General features: G+C 41.6%; 1 protein-coding gene across 15 annotated transcripts in view; it reads left to right on the forward strand.

The window, feature by feature from the left end:
* Nucleotides 1–22919, forward strand: part of Cask (calcium/calmodulin dependent serine protein kinase) — a 328516-nt gene extending 305597 nt beyond the window's left edge. For 8 of the 15 annotated variants that reach the window (XM_085838256.1, XM_085838259.1, XM_085838260.1 and 5 more), the window contains 5 exons: nucleotides 3939–4019; nucleotides 4114–4194; nucleotides 8232–8434; nucleotides 15742–15825; nucleotides 19497–22919. In XM_085838256.1, the coding sequence (XP_085694382.1) occupies nucleotides 3939–4019; nucleotides 4114–4194; nucleotides 8232–8434; nucleotides 15742–15825; nucleotides 19497–19673 (626 nt within the window). In that variant the 3' untranslated portion in view covers nucleotides 19674–22919. Of the gene's footprint in view, nucleotides 1–3938; nucleotides 4020–4113; nucleotides 4195–8231; nucleotides 8435–9787; nucleotides 9908–15741; nucleotides 15826–19496 lie in introns of all 15 variants that reach the window. The other 7 variants (XM_085838257.1, XM_029473080.2, XM_029473082.2 and 4 more) reach the window with 2 other exon arrangements.
* The last annotated feature ends 290 nt before the right edge of the window (nucleotides 22920–23209 follow it).

Raw genomic sequence — 23209 nt, forward strand, 5'->3', positions numbered from 1 at the left:
AGAACACATTGCTTATTGCATTATAAGAGGGCAGGCTTTGTCTGCTTTGGCTAGGATAAGATTCCCTCATGAATTATCAGATTGCCCATACAAAGAATTGCTGTAAAATACTGTTAGCCTCCATCTATGCTATGACAACTTTGAAATAGTATATTCTTTCATAGCAACAACTAGCCAGATACTCACAGATCAAACAATACAGCTCAAGGATTTCTTTTAGAAACTGACTATGAAATACAGCAACTCTGGTCTTTCTATGGTGTGCAGTAATTCAAAATAATGCCATGGGATTTGTTACCCATGTGTTCATTGATGACAAGCTCTAAATCTTATAATCAAAGTTGGAAATTACTTTGTATCATCAAGTAAAATTAAGACTAGAGACTTTTATCAACAGCACCAAGAATGGAAATCATGACATCCAAATCTATTTTTTTTTTATCACCAGGAAAATTCTCACATCTAATTAAAGCAGAATTCTGCTTAAACTGTGCACCCTACATCCTACATAATATAGTGGCATAAATAAATTTTATTCATATACAGTATTGAAATAATTTTATGATACCACATTTGAAAATCAGGTTATGTAACATATAACTTTGGGTTTTCAATATCCCTTGGTAAAATAATCACTAGGCCACTTCCTTTCTTTGGGACTAAGGGTTACAGATGTCCATGGTAGATGGACATTTCTTCCCCTATTCCCCCTGCACACCCACATGCCCCAGCTTTTTTGCCTGGGCCCCTTCATCCAACCACTTTAGCTGTCTGGCCACTACAGACATGCGGTATCCATTCCGGGCTAGTGCCACTAGTTGAAATTCATTCTTGGGAGTTTGTGATTTGGGGTTGCTTGGTTTGTGATTTTGTTTTGTCTTTGGAGGCTTTTTTGTGTAATATGTGGAGCTACCTACAGCCTTTCAAATGGAGGCAAAGATCCAGTGTTAACTGCTTGCTTTTTTCCTGCTTAAGCTTACTAGGAAACCAGAGACATAGAAACTAAGTATGCCAGGCAATATTTCTAAATTCCTGGGAATAAATTGTATTATATTATTGTAATATTTATGTGAAATATAATTTCTATAAGCTCGTGAGACCTTTAGCCACCTGCTAGGCCTGTCCTCTGGAGGCCCTGTGCTTCTTCAGCCCAAGACTTCAAGAATTCACTTTTAGTTTAAGTTACTGACTTAAACTTTTTAACAAATTACAAAGTCTATATTAATATTTTTAATATGAGCCATCAAAACAGCAGTATTTAGTGTCCTGAAAATACTGCTTATATGGGTATATATGAACTTAGGGGATTTCTGGAATAGTATTCATAGTAATATTTAAATTCTGCTTAATACTACAAACTGTCCTAAAGAAAAGTGGCATATAACCTCACTGACATTTTCAATTTTTTTATAATAAAAATAGGGATTTATGTATAGCTTGGTGATAGAGTACTTTATTAGCATGTGCAAGGTTTGAGCCCAAACTCCATGAAATATAATAATAAGATAATAGACACATATAATTAGAAACTACAGATGATACAGGAATGCACAATGTAAAAAAATGAAAGGCCCCTACATTTGTTCTCTCTAAAGATGGTTTCTTATCATTCACACATAAAATTTCCATATACATGCTAGCATATAAAATTCACTGGCTTTCATATGAAGGTATGATTGAATTTGTATTAAAATGAGTTTGTTTCTTAATGTGGTTTATTTACCTTGTGTTTAAAATATTGCATGATAAAGTTTATTTTGTGCCTATTATACTTTTATTTTACTAATATATAAAAAGTCATATTTCAATGACCCCTGTACATTTTTCATGCTGTCTCACTCCCAATGGCCTCTGTGCATGTAAGTAACCTGTTGAATAACTATGCCTCCATGTTTTTAATGATTTCATTTTATTAAGCCCTTTGTCTTTATCAGCAAGCAATTTAAACCCTTCATAAGTTCAGTCTTGAATTACTCTTTTCAAATATCCTGTTTTGTTTTGCATTGCTTTGCTTTGTTCTGTTTTGTTTTGTTTCACAACCCTATGACTACGTGACAATTTTATTTAAACCAGAGTAACCTTTTCATGCTGCTCATTCATGGTTCAAATTCTAATGTTCAACCTATATGTTGCTTCGTTTGTGGCGTATTGACTGTTAATCCCTAACTCGTGTACTTTTGGACAATGACAAAAATATAAATAAGCAAGACTCAAGTTAGGGCTCTGTAGAAGGAGAGAGGGGTGTCTCCCTTTCAGAAAACTTCGTGTCATAAACATCTTGTGCTTTTATAAAACACTTGATGGTTTTAATAGTTTAAAACACATCAGCTTGCTGATGTACTTCTTCCCATAAGCACACTTTTCCTTGATGGACATAGGATTCAGGAAAATAGGTACAGAAAGCCATGCACTCCTGCCTTTACTTCTGCGGTTCCGGTTCCCATCATTCCATTCCTACTGCAGCACAGTGAGGTAGCTCTACCACAGGGAGTCTCGTGTACATTTTTATTTTGTGACCATGACATCCTGCAAATGTTCCTCCAATATAAGCTATTGCTAGAGAATATGGTGTAAAGATTTTTTACTTAACTTTTATAGTCAAGCTATCCAAAGAAAAGAAATATACAAAATTCCATTAATATGCACTGGCCTTTATTTTAATATATTATATTCCTTTCTCTATATATTTTGAGAATGATGCTTTTGTTCATTTTTGTGTTTGTGATCTATTGCATTCCATGGTATCTTTTTTTAACATCATAAAGTTTTACTACTGTGCAGATCACAAGTGAAAAGGATTGAGTTGATTCTCAAGATCATGTGGCCATTTATTGCAGGGAGCAGCAGCTTCTCTGAATGATTCAACCATAGAATCCAGCTCACTGGATTATTTCACTCACTTAAAATCCTGGGAGAACTCAGTATTTTAAGAAGAAACTTCACTGTGTACCGGGGATGGGAGGCAGGGATACAGGAAACAGATGTAGGATCTCAGCTTTCTCAGGAAAATTTTCAAACGTGTGTGAGAATCAGACCCCATTGAACTTCAACAGCAATGATAATTCACTGTGATAACTTCCCCATATTGCTTGAAATTGTTCTCATCAGAGTGTTGTTAAGAGGCAGGTTTCAGAAACATATTTTTTAAGTATTTCTCTGTCTATAACATACTGCCCTTTCTCAAAGGCCTCTAAGCTCAGACTGTCCCTGATTATTTCCATCCTGTTCATCCTGATTTACCATATAGCTTCCTCTATAATTAATGGCTGACATGGTTTCTGGGACAGGAATGCATGCTTCCCTAATTAAAATCCCAAGACCTCAGTTATAGTATAGTTTGTGAAATGGTCAATTAAAACCTTGTAAAAATCCTTCCAGAACTTGGCTCTACTACTTCTAACATGCCACCTTTATCAAATTTTAAGAAGTAATAAAGAGCAGTCCCATGAACTACAAACTGGGTGACCATGCATTCTCACCCATCTCTGGAAGCGCTACAGCTGGCCCTCCCTCGCTTGACTTTAGTTGCACCATGCTCCACTTGTGTTGATTGCTGATCATACATAGACTCTTCTTTTTAGTATTGCCTATTTCTTAGAATTGTGAAAATATGAACAGCATGTGGTTCTGAGTGAATTCAAATGATTTGTTGGAATACTGCATGAAAAAAATAATAAATGATATCGATATCTCTAGAATTGGACCTGCATGTACTCATCATATCTTTGGTTATTCCTGGTTCTTGAATCATTTTCCTGGGCTTAAAAATGACACTTTCTCCCATAATTGGCACTATGAATTAAATAACATGTAAGCTTCATGTCATAAGCGGGATTTGTGGTATTACTGTAATTTAATTTTTCCAATAAAATTGTAATTCACCTACATGAACTATCCATTCCATAAACTTACCTTTCTTCTAAATCTTTGCATTGTAGTGTTTGATCAATTAGATCTTGTCACATATGAAGAAGTAGTCAAACTGCCAGCATTCAAAAGGAAAACATTAGTCTTATTAGGTAAGTTTAGCTGATTGTTTATTCTTACTTCCAAACTGTTTTACAAATGTTATTTCTAGTTGTTAATTTTTTCATTGTTTACAAAATCACATAGGTGCACATGGTGTTGGAAGAAGACACATAAAAAATACCCTCATCACAAAGCACCCGGACCGGTTTGCGTACCCTATTCCACGTAAGCACCAGATCAAACCCTTTGAATTCTTGTTCTCCTACCACGTTCTTATCACTGCAATGTGCATATTTTTCTAATTATCAAAATAGTAACTGTTTACTCTAGGAAATTTGTAAAATCCAAAACAAAAGCAATAAAGAAAATAAGGTAATTCCAACTTCATTTTTCCAGATTCTAAGTACCCCATGGGGAGTTGCAGCATTAATCTATTCCATGTTGTTTGTAGCTGAATTTTTCCAAGAATATGTCATAAACATTATCTAGGATGATTCTTTGAAAAAATAAGCTTTAACTATTTTCTAATTTCTCTGATGCAACCCTGTTCCCTCCACTCATTATCTGTATTATTGAGTTCTTATCGCTTTTAAAGCCCAGTCCATGTCCTATCTATTGTTTGGAAAAGGAAATTCAGGTCTGCAGTATTTCTCATTTCCCCTTACTAGTCTATTTCATATTATCAACCACTTGCCCTCTTTCATTTCCTCAACTGTAAAATGAAATAACCCCATGGTTGTAAAAAGGGTTCCAGGGTATGTATATGAAGCAGGTGATGGCTAAGTCATAGCTATATGATAGTCAGACCTATCATTTCATTGTTTATGCCATTATTCTAAAGGTTAATATTTCAATTCCCAAAACTATCCAGAAATTAGTTCTCTGTTCAGGTTAGGCAGAGCAAATGAAGAATTGTTCTAGAGCTACAGAAGTAACCAGGGACGGTAGCACATACCTATGATCCAGCACTCAGGAGGCAGAGACAACAGAACCCCTGCAAGTTTGAGGCCAGCCAGGGCTACATTTCAAATCCATGCCTCCAAAAAACAAACCAAAAAAAAGAACAATAGAAGAAAATATCAAGACTTGTTTCTTCCTGCTGGGTGCTTATAAGCAAGGTCAGTGTACACCTCAGAGAGTCAGGAGGCTTCAGAAGTCCACGAATTAGTACACACACACACACACACACACAAAAAAAAAACCTTACCAAGTATTGCAAAATTGGTGCTCCTGAAACTTTATATTCAGACATTTTGAAATGTTCTTCCAGTTTTCATGTCTATGTCTGTATCATGAATACAATGAGTTTGGGTAATGTTTAGTTTCATCTTGATCACATAGCAGGTAAACTTCCTGGTTATTAAATATTTGCCTGGCTAACTAGATCAATTGGAAAGCTTACTTTTGATGACATCAACCATTTCTTAATATGACCCCAGGTGCATAGGCACTGTACATTATCTGATATAACTGAAGATTAGGTATGCCAACTTCAGCTTTTGATATAACTGGAGGAAACATTCTTTCTAAGTTGCATTTGTATTCATCAAAGAGTAGCATAAATTTGTCTTTACTCAAGGAATAAAGGAGTACAGAAGAGAAGTGGTTAAAAGATGGGAGAACAAAAGCAGGGAGGGAAAAAGAGGAGGGAAGAAAGAAAACAGTATATGTGTGTGCTCACAATTCAGAGATATCAGTCCATGGGTGGTTTGCTTACTCCATTGCTATGAGCCTGTGATGAGACAGAATACCATGATGGCAAAAGCTTATATCAAAGCAATGATACTTACCTCATGGCAACCAGGAAACAGAGAAGGCAGGATAGGAATGTGGTGCCCAAAAATTATCCCCTCATTGATGAACTACTTCCTCCAACTAGATTCTACCTCCAAATGCTATCTCCCCAGTAATGCCACCCAATTATGAATCCATGAATTATTAGATCAAAACTCTCTTGATATAGCTACTGTTCAATGATTGGATGCACCAACTGGAAACCACACCTTTACCACATGAGCATTTAGGAGGGGACATTTTGTTTCTAAACCATAATGCCAATTTTCCCAGTTTGTTTTCCCAGTTTGTTCTGCATATTGGCACTTATTTTCGTGTACACTGACTTGGGAGGTGACAACCCTTTCTTTTTGAGTCTTTGAAGGCCACATAACCCCTGCCAGAACTACTCATCTCTGCCACTGAAGAATGAAAATAGCCCTAGACAGATTATCAACAAATATGCATGGTTATGTTTCAATAAAAGGTTAATGCAGAGGCTGGAGAGATGGCTCAGCATTAAGAGCACTTGCTGCTCTAGTGGAGGACTCAGGTGTGGTTCCCAGTACACACATGGCAGCTCACAGTAGTCTATAACTCCAGTTCTAGGGCATCTAGTGCCCTCATCCTGTCGCTGTACACACTAGGCACACACATGGGCACAGGTATACATGTAGACAAAATACTCCTGCACATAAAATAAAAATAAATCTTAAAAACAAAACTTTAAAGGAAAGCAGCCACAGTGGTACACACCTGTAACCCCAGCACTTGGAAGGCTGAGACAGGAGGATTGCTATGGATTTGAGTCCAGCAAGAGCAACATACCAAGTACCAGACTAGCCAGGGCTACAAAGCAAAACCTTATCTCAAAAAGCAAACAAACAAACAAAAAAAAAACCACCTCTAGAAGACAATTTGGTATATAAACCAGTTCACAACTTCCTTGTCTCACCCTTTGCTTTAGTTTTTCTATGATAATCATAGCCACACCTTTTGAAGTCCATTTGTTTTCCGTATGATGTGTCTTTTGCTGTATTCTAGCATCCTCATCTATAAAGTGGTATAGACTAGCACTTTCAATATCTGAGCTGTCCAACACAGTAGTCCTCTGTCGCTCTTCAGCCATTGAAATGTGGCTCATGAGACTAAGAAACTGAATGATTTCACTATCATTCATTTAAATGTGAATAAGCACACATAATTTTCCACTCTGTTAGTCTTTCTTCTTTCTGCAAGGGACCAAAGTAAGGATAGTGAGTTATGTTAATCTTGGGCCACCCTATTAGTCATATTTCTATTGTTACAATAAAATATTATGACCAGAGTAACTTACATAAAAAGGACTTTGTTTTGGCTTACAGTTCCAGAGTGACAAGACACTATCATAGCAGGGGAGGCATAGCAACAGGAGCAAGAAGCTGACAGATGACATTTCCAACCTCACACAAAGCAAACTGGAAGTGGGAGAAGGCTTTGAACTTTCCAAGCCTGTATTGTTATACTTTCTCTAGCAAGGCTCAACCTCCCCAAACAGTTCCACCTACAGAAGACCAAGTATTCAAATACCTGACCCTATAGGGCCATTTTTTATTCAAAACACCACAGTCACTTCATGCCTTTCCTCCCAGAGTGGCATGAAATATATCACAACATTGAAATATTCACCAAACAACTAGAAAAAGAAGCTGCTATGCTGCTATCTATGCACAGATAAATATGGTTTTTAAATTGCTTTGTTTGAAGTCATCTATTGGATGGAACACAGGGCCCCCAATGGAGGAGCTAGAGAAAGTACCCAAAGAGCTAAAGGGGTCTGCAGCTTTATAGGAGGAACAACGATATGAACTAACCAGTACCCCTCAGAGCTGTGTCTAGCGGCATATGTAGCAGAGGATGGCCTAGTCGGCCATCAATGGGAGGAGAAACCCTTCATCTTGCAAAGATCATATGCCCCACTACAGGGTAATGCCAGGGCCAAGAAGTGGGAGTGGGTGGGTTGAGGAGCAGGGAAGGGGATAGGGGACTTTCAGAGAGGAAACTAGGAAAGGGAATAGCATTTGAAATGTAAATGAAGAAAATATCCCAAAAAATTGCTTTGTTTGAAAATCTGCAATGTTACTAGAGATGGGAACAGGGGATATGTGACACTCTAAAGAAACAACAGCCTTTTTTCCTTTTGAGACAGGGTCTCTTGTATCCCAGGCTGGCCTTGAACATGCAATCTTCCTGTTGCCACCTCCCAGGTGTGCCATTGCAGCTATGTGCTGTCATTAAACTGTGGCTTAATGAGCTTTTAAGAAACAATTGAGGAGCTAAGTTTATAGAGCTCAGTGGTGGAATACTTCCCTAACATACACAAAGACCTAGATCCTACGCACTCGTACACACAGTACACCCACACACAGAGTGATTGAGTTGAATAGGTCCATTGGGAGTGTAACTCACCAGTCCAGCTGTTTAAGCCTCTCACGAATGGAACTTTGCAGATACAACCAGACCTCCAAAGAAAGATGAAGAAAATGGCAAGAATTATTACTTTGTATCTCATGACCAAATGATGCAAGACATCTCAAATAATGAATACTTGGAGTATGGCAGCCATGAGGATGCAATGTACGGGACAAAACTGGAGACCATTCGGAAAATCCATGAGCAGGGGCTGATTGCGATTCTGGACGTGGAGCCTCAGGTAATGTCCGAGCCACCCTGAACCTACTCCATCTTGCCTGCATGCTCATAAGCTCAGATTCTGACATCCAAAATTCCATCAGAAAGTTTTGGGTCACAGAAGTAATTCTCTAAGCTTAAGTACTCAAGACCTCCTGGGTCACCAGTCTAGGATGCAAACTAACCTGCCACTGAACTCAGTGTACACAGCATGCATTTAAGAAGCAAATTATTCTCTTCTGCGGCTTATACTCAGAAACTCGGTGAAGTACCCATTTGGGTCTGTGCCTGCCAGAAATCCTACACTGACCTGACCTCAGGACGAGGCTCTGGCAGTTGTTATCATGGCAGCCCACTTCTGTTCTCCTGGTACAGCCATGCTGGATCTTACATTGCCAATATCTTACATTGATTGCTTGTAAGAAACTGATCCTGAGGTCTGGATGTGAAACAGCTCTAGCTTAATGAAAGCAAGTGTGAGTGAGGCCAGCGTTAGACAGAGCAGGGATTAAGAACCCAGGTGACTCTCAGCCTCTGCTGTTTCCTTTCCTGAGAGAGAAAGGATCTCCAAGAGGACTCAAAAAGGAGCTAGATACAAAGATGGTTGATGTAGTGATTTTGTAACTAAGTCTTATGTCGGAAGCAATAGCAATGATGGAACTTGAGAAACAGAAGGCTGAAGACTTCACATAGGGATTGGCATCATCTTAGCGGTAGGGTGGGCACCTGCTTAGCATGAACAAGTAAAACAGATATGCTGACTGACAGGCTAATTTTTCATGCATAAGCCAAGTAGAAATGGGGCTTAAAGCACAAGGGAAAGGACTCGGGAATAATAGATATCAGAGGCGATTCCGGGCCAGGCCAGTGGGAGCTCTTAGTGACTCAGATCTACCATTCCTAAGATGGATCTATGTACTCATACCTTGCATCACTTAGATTAGGATGGGTGTGCCACCTGCTAAGATGTGGAGACATGCTCCTGGTTGAGCAGACTCGGCTTCAGCAGGAGGCTTATGTACCTGTCCCAGGCATGGAAAATCCCTGCTGAGAGGCCACTGCGTGAGACTTGCTCACATAGCCATCCCTAAGTGCTAAAGCAGTCTGTGTGACCTGGGTCCTGATGACTCTGTTTCTGGGCTCCAAGATTCTAACCCATGGCCAATAGGTTCATCCATTTCCAGTCCAGCACCAAGTGGGGTTTTTGTACTCGGAAGTTTGGAAAGCACAATGAGATTAGGGGCTAGAGAGGAGTACGACAGTCGGATAACCATTTGTAGTTTACTTAACGGTTAACTTGGACCTATAGAGAACTAAATATGATAATGTGTAACGCAGATTGATCTTTGTTTAACTACTAATCCCTCCTTACTAGGGATTGGAAAAATCTTCTGGCCAGGGGTGGCTAGAGGCAAAGTCTCAATCCTGGTCCTGGTCTTCGACATCCTCTCCTTGGGTTCCACACTGGTCTTCACCTGAACGTCGTTTTCTGCTGGTAGTAATGTCTCTAGCAGTATGCTGGCTGCAGGGCTCCTCAGATCCCTCTGCATTACCTCAGGCCACTTCCAAGGGCTTTCTGCCTTCCCTGCTGCTGCTGCTGCTGTCACCGCTGCCGCCAACACCACCACCACCACCACCACCGCTGCTGCCGCTGCTGCTCCACTCATAGCACCCAACTCTCCCTGTCCCCTTGCCCTTGCACAGCCATGCACTGCTCTGCACTGCTGAGCGGGAGACCCATCTCTCAGCCTCCTCAGGACGTCCACAGCAGATCCTTTCTCCATTGCACTTGGCCCGGCACCTTCTCCTGCAGGGCACACTGGCCCCTGCTGCTCTGACTGCTGGATGAGCTCAGCTGCACTCCTCTCCTGCTTCCTGCTTACCCTCCTCTCACAACTGTGACCTTTCAGTTCTACTGACCCCTGAGGGTGGGCCCTAGGCATCCTGGCCTCTGCCCTAGCCACTACAGGGCTGAGGCTATGGGGACAAGAATGGCCCAGGGCCATCTGACCCCTGCATGGACTGGTTGACCACTCTGGTCCCAGGCCCTCTTTCCCAGTCTAGACTCCTAGCTGGATGCTATATATGATAGTAGGACCAGGGATACTTAGGAGTCCATACTAACAGGGCTCCCCTGGGCCTCCCTGCCCTTGGTCCTCTCTCTCCAGGGCTGGGGAACACCCTCATCCTGCTTTCAGGATGTCTGTGGCCATGAGTGACTTACTTTCAGGCAGGGCTTTGTTCTTAGAACATTTTTCTCCACTCCCCTTTCCCACCCCAGCTGGTTAGATTGAGGCCTCTACTGTATCTCTGACAGACAGTCTGATACAACACACTTATACTGAGAGAGCAAGAATATGCCAGGCTGTGTGCCCAGAGCCAAAAGTGCTAAAGAATACAAGCTGCTAAGGATGAAATTCCTTCCCGAGTATGCCTCAGAAACTATCCAAAGGAGGGAAAGTGCCTTGTGCCTTTTCTTGTTTGAATCTGCTCAACATATACTCCAGCTGAAGCCATTTGTCCCATAGCTGGCCCATTGGATTACCACCTAACACTGGTGCTCAGCTCCCTTCAGACATGTCTAGTGCTTTGTGCCACCTTAGTTTATTTCAGACAGCTGAAGCTAAATTTAAGTACCAATACTAAATAAGGTATGATGGTCTAACTTCAAACCTAAAGGACCCTGGCAAACCTAGAGGATCCTAAACTAGGGGAAAAGGAAAAAAAAAAAAAAGTAACCTGCCTGCTTTCACATTAGCAAGGGATTGTATTTCCTATAGTGCCAGTCCTGGTAACTTTAAGGAACTCTATCAGTACCTACTGCCATAGATGAAGAAAACAGGCTTAATGTAACTGTGATCAACCAACATTTTCCAGCTGGTAGAAAGTGAGATTTGAACTGTGTTGGGTGGTTTGTTTGTTTGTTTGTTTGTTTTACTTTTTTATAAAAGATAAATCCCAACCTTTTATGTCATCATAAGCAAAGTAACTCTGGGCAATCTCTAGGTCTCCCACCTTGTGCATAATATTACAGTTTAAACCTTGATATTTGTTTTCTTTTAACATATAGGAAAGTCTATAGGGTAATTAAACCTGAAAAAATTCTACAAAGCTCATTTTTCATGGAAATAAAACTATAACTCGAAGAACTACTCTATATCAGTAAAGCAGAAACCATAAAATAACTGTATTATGTAATGGGAACTTAATATAATGGTTTTTAACTTGCACTGTATTCTGATTTACCAATCAGAAGCATTACAGAGTCAATGCTAGCTGCTGGACATAGCTGTGCATACCGGTTAATACCCGTGCTCAGGAGGATAAGGAAGAAGGATCATAAATCCAAGACCAGCCTAGACTGTATATCCAGATTCTAGGTTAAATATGATTAATAGCAGATTACTTGTAGCTTTGCCTTGCCCAAAGGGCCGAAAAGTTGGCATTTAGAGATAAATCTCAAACTTAGTAGGAATCTTAAACTTAAAAAAGAAAAATAATCAGGAACTTGGGACCTAGCTCAGTGATAGGGGCACTGTTTAGCATGCAGGAGGACACTAGATTCCCTCCTCGGTACCAAATCATAAACCAGAGCCAGAGGCTGTTCTGTTCTCTGGTTAGCACTGTGGAGTTACTGTGCTCTTCCTGAAGCCCCTGAGTTTGTGTACAACAGCAACTTGGCCATTTCCTTGTATACTTTGTAGCTTTGCAAACTACTTTAGTCTAATGAGTCCTGTATCTTACTTAGATCCTTGGGTCAAATGAGTTCTTTTTTCTTGGCATCAATAACCTGAGATTAATTCTTGCCCATAGGTAAAGGAACTACAAAAATGAATTTATCTCCATAAATTACCTCTTCATGAATGAATGATACTTTTTAAATGTAGGATGAATGTAGTAATTATTTGAATCCAGTATGTTTCCCATAATTTTTCTATAGAATTCTCTCTCTCTCTCTCTCTCTCTCTCTCTCTCTCTCTCTCTCTCTCTCCCTCCCTCTCTCCCTCCCTTCCCCTCTACTCCCCACCTATTTCCCTTCTTCCCTCCATCCGCTCCCTCCTCTTCTTTCTTCCCTCCTTCTCGTTCTTCCTCTCCTCACATGCAGATTTACCTGTCACTAGTAACAAATTTGTATCTCACCTTAAATCCAAGGTTTAGAATTCATCTTTAACTTGGTTGTTAACAGCCTGAGGGAGGGGCATCCTATGAGCAGTTCCATTTCCTATCCCTAAAGTGACTCTGAATCTCAGCTAAGCAGAGCCTGGACCTAACCTGGCTCCTGCTTGAAGCCCATAAGTAGAACAGAATATGAGGATAGGGATTGACAGAAACAAAGGAGTTATGTAGAGATGCTGAAACTGAGGCCTGACTAGACAAGAAAATCGCAGTTGGTATTTGAGGCACATTGGAATTTTGGAAAATGCAATTATACAGGATAGAAATAGAAAAACATGAAAAAGACAGGGGAACAAACATGCTAACCACAGGAACTACTGTACTTATTGTGATGAACATTAAATTCGGTCCGAAACTTTGTGTCATGGAGGAGGACGCCAAAAACCTCTGGCAGTGTGATGAACATGGCCTTCCTTGGGGGATTTTACAGAGTTGAGTTGGGTGGTCCTCCTTGTCTGCTGTAGACTTGGGACAGCACACAGTGCATGTGTGGCTAATTCACTAGGAGCTAAAGTGCTGCTTTCCAAGGAATGGTTTGTTTGGTCAGTAACATGATGACAGGCTAGAAATCAAAAGCACCCACGGGAATGGGTGGGTAGCAGGGTGGATGACTAAGAAGAAATCCATGTCCCACCTGGGTGTCATTGTCACTGTCCTCTCTACAGGCTGTAGGCCATTCCAGCGGGCACTCAGAGGTAGCTTGGGGAGAAAAGCAATAGGATGTTTCCATATCTTAGTTGAGAGAGAGGTAGAGACAGAGAGAGACAGACAGAGACAGTCAGTCCAGTGGAAATGATGAGAAAGCCTTATACCCTACCTACTTGTCATATACCTTTGCTACCAGAGCATAGGAAGGAAAGAACAAAGACCCAAGGTAATAGAGACAAAGTAGACATTTCTAAGTGAGGACTATGTTAGACTTACTTGAATCATGTGTTCAGTCACAACAGAAGAACAAAAGAAATGGGCATCTAGTGCCATCAAAAATGAACATGGTGGGCCTGGAAAGCATTCTTAGAAAGGAACTTGGGCTTGACCAATAAACAGCTTTGGGCAGATAAGACAGTGAGCTAGGTTCCCCTCATGCACCCAAAGACAGCATGTGACCAAAATCTAAAACTAGAATCCTAGTACAGGCTGGACTTATACTATACTCAAAAGCAAGAACCTTTAATATCAGATTGGATCTTAGAATTCTGTGTGCTCAGAGATACCAAGAGAACAGCAGCTCTCTGGTTAGACCTGCTACAAAGTCCAGGATAAATGTTGTATATATTCCATTTACTGTTTTTACATTTTTACTGGATCCTAAAGGCAGCTTATGGTGTAGCATATTGAGTATAAGAGAAACAACTGAGCAACACACAGCCTTTGCCTTCAGAGCACTCCCAGAGACTGTTTCCAGTGTGACTGATGGATACTTCAGGACTATACAGCAGGGCCTCAGAGCCCAACAGGGAACTTTCCAGAGAAACGGCCATGTGTGCTATCATCAGCACAAGAGGATCTGGAGCTTAAGGTCCAAGTCAGTCAATCGAGTGCATGCCTAGCATGCATGAAACCCCAGATTCAACCCCCACCACTACATAAAACTGGATATGTCTGTAATCCCAGCACTCAGGAGATGGAGGCAGGAGGATCAAAAGTACAAAGTCATTTTTCTCTTTATGAGATCATGTTCAAAACAGAACTTTTCAGAAACTGGGCTCCAACGGATTATTCAGCCACACAGAAAGAACAGTGGGAAAGAAGGAAGAGTGGGAAGTGCAGGTAGAGGAAGCACCAAGCAGAAAGGCCAAGAAGCCAGAAAGAGTTGCATTTTCTAGGACTGAAAGTCTAGGACTCTAGGAATGAGGCCAGTCTACTCAGGAATGGAGCAGAGCTAGGCAGGAGTTTAAACATGGGACCCAGCCAAGGAACGTGTGTTTTTCCCTACAATGTAGAAGTGGGCTGTTGAAGGATTAGGAGAGGAAGAGAGAGTTTGCATCTCAGAAAGATCAGCTAGCGGTGGGTTGGGATATGGATTTTAAAGCCCCTAAAACTAGAGGCAGGGAATCAGTCTAAGGGCTAGTACTATAAAGCAGGCTAAGGATGGAGCACAAGAAACAGGAAAGAAAACAAAAGCAAAGATAATTTACAAAGCAAAATATATAGGTAACAAAAGACACATGTTTGGTTCTTGTGTAAAGAGCAGCAAGCAGTAACGCCAGGCCAATACAGAAGGGTTGTCCATTTGAAGCCAGCCTGGATATACCTGTTTCTGGGGAAAGAAAACTAAAATTAAACAGAGAGCAGCAAGGTATTTATTTCCTCCCAATGCCTATGAATCACTCACATGTCAGTCATGTGTGGATTACGTACCTGGATGTGGTCAGCTTTGTCCCAGAATTGATATTTATAACCTATATCATGACTTCCCAGAGGAGGAATAGAAACAGTGAGCCTTCACAGAGTCGGTTCCTATGCCACCTCATCACAACTCAGGCACACATCTAAGCAAACTAATGTCTTGTACAGATTTGCCACATTTTGGAAAGGTACTAGAAGGAACCTCAGAGGGCCTTCCACTTGAATGCCATATCTTCACATGGGTCATGACGTTTACCACAACCACACAGTGTCTTTAGTGACAGGAATTCATGATTACAGCCCTGGACAAGGGTCTCCCTTTCTCACTTGAGTCCCCTGGGAGGGCAGCTTTCATCAGAAGGCCTTTGTAAATGTGACAGCCCACACAGTGATGGTGGCCAGGATTTGCTCTCTTTGGTTAGCAACTGGCAGTTTGATATATGACAAAGTGGGTTCCCAATCAGTGTGAAGCCAGCCTACAAATTCAAGTCTCCCCAGAATGCATTTCCCATCAACTGAAATTCAGGCTCCATCAAATCACCAGGTTTAAACAAACATTAACCCACATATAAGCTATGAGATTCATAACAAACAGGTCCAATTTATCAGCTCTTAACTTCGGAGCTGCTGGCCACCCTTTAGGAGGAAAGCAATGTATAAAATGTATAAAGTTGTACATTTAATTTTATCTTGCTAAAAACTTAAGTGAAGGCCTTGACGTTTTCAGTTGGGTCACGTTTTATAGGCTCCTCTGCATGTTATCTTGGTGATTTCTTCTTCTAAGTGTCTTCCTTTTCTGCACAGGCACTGAAGGTCCTGAGGACTGCAGAGTTTGCTCCTTTTGTTGTCTTCATTGCGGCGCCAACTATCACTCCAGGTTTAAATGAGGTAAGAGTGAACTTGCCCTTCTCCGGAGAGGCACAGTCTGGGGTAAGGAATGTAGATGTCTTGCACTGAAGACACCTGAGCAAAGCTCTGCTTTGTCCTTTTGCTGGGCACTCTGATTCCCAGAGTACAAGGAGCTCATTCAGTATTGAGAATTAGACCACATAGGCAGGGTGTTTCTTCTGAGATCAGAACAATAGACAAATTCCAGCCCCATCCCTAACACAGCAGGAGGTCTGCTCCAGACCTTATGATGTGGACTAGACCAGTCAGTGGGACAGCCTGTAGCCTTCCTTAATAATCTACTTGGGAAGTCCAAGGAGAAAGCCCCTCAGTTCCCAAGGACCGAGGTATTGCAAGCAGACTCTGCCTTCCATGGCAGCTAGTCTACTGCCTCCCTAACAGGATTGTATTAAGACAGTGGCAGCTCCTGGAGCTAAGAGGGGCTATAAGGAATCTATGACCTTAATGGGGCTTCCCAGGTTCCCTGGCTTGTGAAGACCTCTGGAGACTACGAAACCTAGAGATGAGCTGGCCTGGGCAGGGAGCCTCATTTCTCGCTTGCCTAGTATGTACACGGCCCTATGTTCTATTTCCCAGCACCACAAAAAGAATAAATCCTGGGTGCTTTCAAGCCAACTCAAGTCAGTACTTGGCAGAGCTGGCCCCAAGTCTTACCAAGCCTACACAGGTTATTCCCTGGGAAGGTAAGGGTGGCAGCATATGCTGGCATCTGCTTCCTGATCTAGGAAGACACTCCTGGGTAAACTTATCCTGAAGAGCATGATTTTGCAGATTCTAGAAACCAGCGGAGCCTCGACCGTGTCCAGTGATCAGTGACCCATTTATAGAGTAGAGTCATATTGAGGCTTGGAAGTTGGGTTGACCTTTAGTGCTCATATTTTCAATCTCTGTTGTTTGTTTGGTTTGGTTTGGTTTGGTTTGGTTTTTTTTTTTTTTTTGTCATTTCATTGGCAAAAGACATATTCTTTTATAAAATTCTACTCTCCCATGTGTTTTTGAAACTCCTCATTGTGGTTAATATTTTTCCTTGGTTGCTATGTATTTTTCTTGAATTATCATCTTTGCTTTGTTTTTGTTTCTGTTTTGCCTGTTGTCCTACCTTTTTACTAATTTTCCATAGCTGCCAAAATGGTGCAGAAAATTGCCTGTAAGTACCAGCTAGGAGGTGATGAAATACAGTCTGTGTCTTTTAATAGATGTAGAATGTAGACATTTGGTTCCCATAAATCCTTGCTTTTGCTGTTAGAATAAAGGCATTTTGTTTTCACTGAGCTAAGCCTGTTACAGGCGAGGGAACAAGCTGCTGCAAAAGAAGCCGACAGAGCCTCACCTTAGAGGATACAGACACAAGGGCGCTTTGTTCTTCTGCAAAAAGAACTCTGTCTAGCCATAAATTTTCTTGAATGTTTGCATCAACCCAGTCTTCTGAACAAACCAGAACCTGCTAGCAGCGTCCTGGACCCAGGACCACATAGCACAGAGAACCCCCCTGGCACAGAGACTGACTTCTTAAAAACGTGCCTCCAGGCACTGGTGGGAAGTGCTCCTGGCTCTGATGAACACGGTTGCTGAAAGGGAGTTTTGTTTCCTGTGAAACTGAGCCACAGTGAAAATATTATGCTTTTTCAGGTACAAGCATAATGTGTGTATTTAGCCTCAAAAGGTGACTAGTGACGGAGGTCTTGCAACCATTAGGATAGTTAACACTGATATTCAAAGCATGCTGTGTCCTGCTTTGAAATTCCTGTAGAGGGTGACTAAACCAGTAGACTTTGCTTGGTCAGAATGCCCAGATAAGAAACATTGAGTTTCTGGCTGCTCTTGGGTCTGTCCCTGCAAAGGGCTGGAATAGTATGCCCTTGCCAGAGAGCTGTACCCTCAAAGAACAGGAAGAGGGGTCCTTAGCCAGGGCTAGGCACACAGAACGCCTTGGTCCCTGAAGGTATCAGAGTTTTGGCATTCTCCAGAGATCAGGCTCTGTTACTCTGAGTCCCACTTCTCAATCACCCAGTGTCTTGACAGGTTTTTGGGTTTTTTTGTTTTTTTTTTTTTTTGTTTGTTTTTTCTAAAAATCCTAAAGGGACCAGTATCAAACAAACACTTTTTCTTTTAATAGCACTTATTGAACATACACTATGTGTGTGCCACTCAGCTTAGCAATAAGCTGGGACAAAGCAATAGCAGAACACACAAGGTTTTATGCCCAGGTTGAAGAGAGGGATAATAATCTAATAAACATAAATTTATGGATGTGTAAATATGATCTAAGACTAGCGTAGGTTACCCAAAGACTGTCCCTGTCTCTTCCCAAGTGTTTGGGAAGTAGGGCAGGAAACTTCTAGTTCATTTCACTCACAAAATTCAAATTTGAATTTGGCCTTTGTGAAATCATCATAAGAAATTTAACCTGGCCAGGCGGTGGTGGCTCATGCCTTTAATCCCAGCACTTGGGAGGCAGAGGCAGGCTAATTTCTGAGTTCGAGGCCAGCCTGGTCTACAGAGTGAGTTCCAGGACAGCCAGGGCTATACAGAGAAACCCTGTCTCAAGAAAACCAAAAAAGAAAAAAAGAAATTTAACCTGTAAAAACAGAGCAACAGATCTTCTTTCTGGTGACTCTTTAGAACACTAAAAAAGTATTCAATGTGGGTGTTATGCTACATACCTATCTAATACTTGGGAAGCTAAAACAAGAGGATTCTAAATTCCAGGCTAGCCTGGGCTACATAGTGAGACTCTGGCTCATTAAAAAAAAAAAAAAAAAAAAAAGCAATGGGACAAGCTTGAGACCCAAGGTTCCCTCCTGGTGTTGATTCAGCCTGGGGGAGTTTTGATAGTCTGAGGCCAGCTGAATACAGGGGTGTCAGCCTGCAGCAAACCTACTTGGAGTTCAAGGTTTGGGGGCAGTTTTCTTAAGAGACATGAGTATATTCACAAACCCTGACATTTTTCTGGCCATTTCCAGTACAGACCAACTCTGGGGCATTCTTCAGCTGCCAGTTACTATGTATGTGGGAAATGGCCTTATTCCACCATTATTTATAGCATCCTGAAAGCTTTACCTCTTACATGGACTGCTGTCAAATGAGGGCTCTTATGTGCCATTGCATTCCCAGAACACACTAAACCTTTTAAGTAGATGGAGGGAAATATTATTAGCATAAACACGTGAGACTCAAATGAGCTTTAAGGTCCAGGGGAAGGAGTTTACCTCAACCACACTAGCGTTTCACCAAAAAGGCTGTAGCTCCAGTTCTCCCTGGCTCAAAGGGAGGATAAAAGAACTATAGCCACTAGAAACTCAAGCCTTGTGTAGTCTCCCAAAGGGGACTCTGAGGATAGGCCCAGGTAGGCCTGGGTGGGGGCTTTGTGTTTGCTAAAGTGTTGGCTTTAGTTACTTTTCACAGAGATCTCTGTTGCATGTCAACCAGTCACAATTGCCAGTGGGCGCTCTGTGACCCTGCCATCACAGGACAGTGACCATCATCTCTGTCACACAGCCATCTTGGCCTCATACCCCACTATTGTTTAGTTTTGACCCGTTCTAATGCTGGGATGAAATGTAGAAAGAGAAAGGCACAGACTGACTTCCACCTTGCATTTGCTTTTCCCTTCTCCCATCCCTCCCCGTCTCCCATACCACCCTATGCAGGATGAATCTCTTCAGCGCCTGCAGAAGGAGTCCGATGTCTTGCAGAGAACATATGCACACTACTTCGATCTCACAATTATCAACAACGAAATTGATGAGACAATCAGACATCTGGAGGAAGCCGTCGAGCTTGTGTGCACAGCCCCACAGTGGGTCCCAGTCTCCTGGGTCTATTAGGCTTCTCCTTGGCTATCTGAGTATAAAACTGGGAGCCACCTCCTACATGGAAAAAGCCTCTTTGTTATCGGCCTTGTGTCAGCAGGTCGTGGTCCCTAGAGACTACCTAGTTGTAGTGTGACCTACATTTATAATTATTGTCATGTCCGAATAGATAGGAGGAGAAAATCAATTACACACTAATTTAAAGAGACAGTATCTTTTTTAATCAGTTCTCCTAAACTTTAATAAAATGTATCTTTAAATGTATGTATTATTCAATCCTTTGGAATGTTATATTTTTGGAAATCATAGCTTTTTATTTCCAAGGCCCCTAAAAACTGCACAAAATAGATGCTGCTTTCTATAATCTATTTTAATAATAATAAACAATGATTCTGTTACCTTGACTGGGGGTGGAACACTACATTCTTTTTAGAGTCTGATTTTATGGATTGGAATACCTTTCTTTCCTTTATTTATTTGAAATGATTAGTCTAGTGATTACAAAACAGTCATAAATTTTTAAAGGCCTTTTTTCTCTCTCTTTTTTTTTAAGTCCTTTATGTAACATGCAGATACTGTGATACTGTCTCTTTGAAGCACCCTGTAAACCTTTTAGAGATTTGAAGTTGGGTCTTGACTCTTAATGCATGTGGACAGTCGCGAGCGTTTATGCTGTCGGTGTGTCTGTGTTGGACAAAACAATCTGTAATTACAGCAAAGTACATTCCGTTCACGGGGCACACCCAGGGGAGTAAGAATAAATTGCTATTATGACTAAGTTGTAAACCTATGCACATCCCTTGCATTTCGGGCAACTTTATAAAACAGAAAAAAAAAACCTGATTTTTATTAATAATAATCATGTAGTGAAATGTGTTTGTAATTTTGTCTCAATTTAATTTGTTGTAAGGTGGGAGGGGGTATTGCTGGTTTCGCCATTTCAGATCTGTGTTGTCTAAGAGTATTAACGTTTTAATTAAGCAAAGAAATGCGGATTTTTAATCTGTATGTAATTGTTTTAAGCACCCATTTAAAGAGAATATACTGTGCAATGAAGAAACCAGTTTAGGCATTTGCTACAAACTGAATTATTCCAAAAGAATAATCTATAACAGCCCTGTAAATTCCTTTAAAATGATAACTAACAGGACAGTCTGACCATTTTTTTAAATATACTTCATTGTATGTGTTCAATAATTAAATGCCTTTGGGTCCTTCATTTCATTATAGATTTGTTCAGGTCCAAGCTGGTAATCTTTTAAGTTCTAAAATTTGTTAGATGCTCACTGACCCATCAATGGCCCAGGAATAAGTATCAGTTGGTAGGGCAACAAAGCAGCCTGCCAGGGCACAGCTTGGACCACATCTGACTCACAAGGCCACCTGTGGTCTCTCCTTCCTCTTGCTCTATCCCTTGGCACAGGGGAGTCACCTGTCCTTGTTGCTTTAGAAACATTCACCATCTCATCCCCCGCCATGCTGTCAGAATCACTAGAGGAGGTCCAGGCTGGGGTTTTCAGACTCTGCCAGAGGTCACTAGAGTGTTACCCCTTCATGGATGAGAGAACAGGGCACTGACATGACTCTGGTCCTTGGAAACACACCATCGTTTTCATTTCTTGAGGGTTAGCTGGCCTCCATCACTTTGTGCCTTGGCAGAATGAGTTCTGGCCTGAACAGCTCCTCTTAGGCATTGAACAGAGAAGGCATTTTTGTGTTCATACTCCTCTGCTGTTTTCAGCATCCCACCCTTCCCAACTATTATTACATGATACCATTTGGTTTCTGTTTGTAGACCATTCTTTGTCAGTGCCCAGATGGTCACAACTTACCAACAAGATACTGTGAGAATAACTTGTGTTCGGTCCCACAAGTAAGGGTTACCCTAACAGCACACCAGAGACAGGCTCAACAGTGAGCTCTTGCTAGGTGGAGGGAGAAAACTTCAGGAGTTGCTTAGGGCTGTGTAGTGCTGACCTCGATCCTAATCAGTGCCCAGGCCAGACATCATTACTGCAGTAGTACTGACCGTAAGCCACCCTTTTCAGTGGCTCAGTACCTGCTCTACCTCTTCCAGTAAAGCACAACTAAGGTGTGGGGAAAAAAAAAAGATCCATTCCTCCCTCTGGTAGAATCCCTTATGCTCCCACTTGCTCTTGAGAGCAGATCTCCAGAAATGCTGGCAAGGCCTGTCTGTGACCATCTACCACGTCCCCACAGATAGAATGAGCATAGGAAAGTGAAGCCAGCTGAAGTTCAGGTGAGCACAGACTGAAAAAAGTACTCCAGGACTCGGGGAGATGGGGAACTTCTCTCCTCACTGGCCTTCTGGAGTCTGAGAGGAGAGCATTGGTGGCATCCTCCCTGCCCTTATACAGGTGCTGAAACCCTGCACCTAGAACACAGCGGCTGCGCCAGCAGCTCACCTGCTCTTTTCCACTAATACACAGCTCTAAAGCCGTGTGCTTATGACCTAGAGGGAGAAAATTCTCTGAAGTCAGAGTACTATCAGTACAGCCGTACCCCCAAGCAATCAGAGGAAATTGCTCAAAGCTTCTTGACTGCTTCCATTTCATCGGCCAAAACACACACACACACACACACACACACACACACACACACATTAGAGCAAATTACCAGAGATTGCTAAATCAGTAGTCAACTGAAATGTTGGAAAGCCAGAGTGCAGGTTCTTTCTGCGGCCCCAGCCCTACTTCCCACAACAGGAGAAGGAGTGTTTAGATCTCTTTGCTCTCATCTTTGCTTAAAAGATGGAGTGAGCTGATTTTCTAATCATAAAGCAGTAATTACTTCTCACATGCAGCGTATTCCTATCTGAACACTGAAAAGGAATGTATCCCTCAGTTGAATTCATCTGGAAGTTTCCCAATGTTGAGATAACATTGGAACTACTTTAGAAGCACCCCATCAGGTGAGATGGCTTAAAATATCAGCTCAGAAAGGCAAAAGAAAGGGTTGACCTACTTCTTGCTATTTGCATTCAGAAGGCAGAGTCTCAGGCTATTGGTGGCAGAATAGATAAAGCTGCAGAGTTCCCCAGCAAAGGAAGAGTGACAGGAAGCAGTCCCTTCCCTGTATCTAAGGCCTGGGGCAAGCAGGCCAAGCATTCCTTTGAAGCCACTGTTATCTTTTCAAGCTTTTTATCTGTGAGTTCTGTTTTCCAATCAGGGGTCTCTTCATTAAGGTTACCAGGGTTTTTTTTTGTTGTTGTTGTTTTGGTTTTTTTTTTTTTTTTTTTTTTGCAAAAAGTTAAATCAACTGAACCACCCTCCAGGAAATGGGGAGCTACTCAGAATGGAAACTGCCCCTTAAGGGTGAGGCAACCCAAAGCATTCTCTTGTCTCCCACTGATGGGATGTTCCTTTAGCATCTCAAGTCAGTTTCTTGCACGGGGAAAAATAAGCTTAGCTTGTCACAAACGCTATTGAGAAAATGGCTTGATTAGTGAATTCTTAATACAAATGTCTCCTTGGAAAGAATAGAGGGCACACTGCTAAGCATTCCAAAAATCAAGCCCCTGGCATCCCTCA

Source organism: Mus caroli, unplaced genomic scaffold (genome assembly GCF_978045245.1).
Source record: "Mus caroli unplaced genomic scaffold, Mus_caroli_1 scaffold_5, whole genome shotgun sequence".
In the NCBI taxonomy this organism is placed as follows: Eukaryota; Metazoa; Chordata; class Mammalia; order Rodentia; family Muridae; genus Mus; species Mus caroli.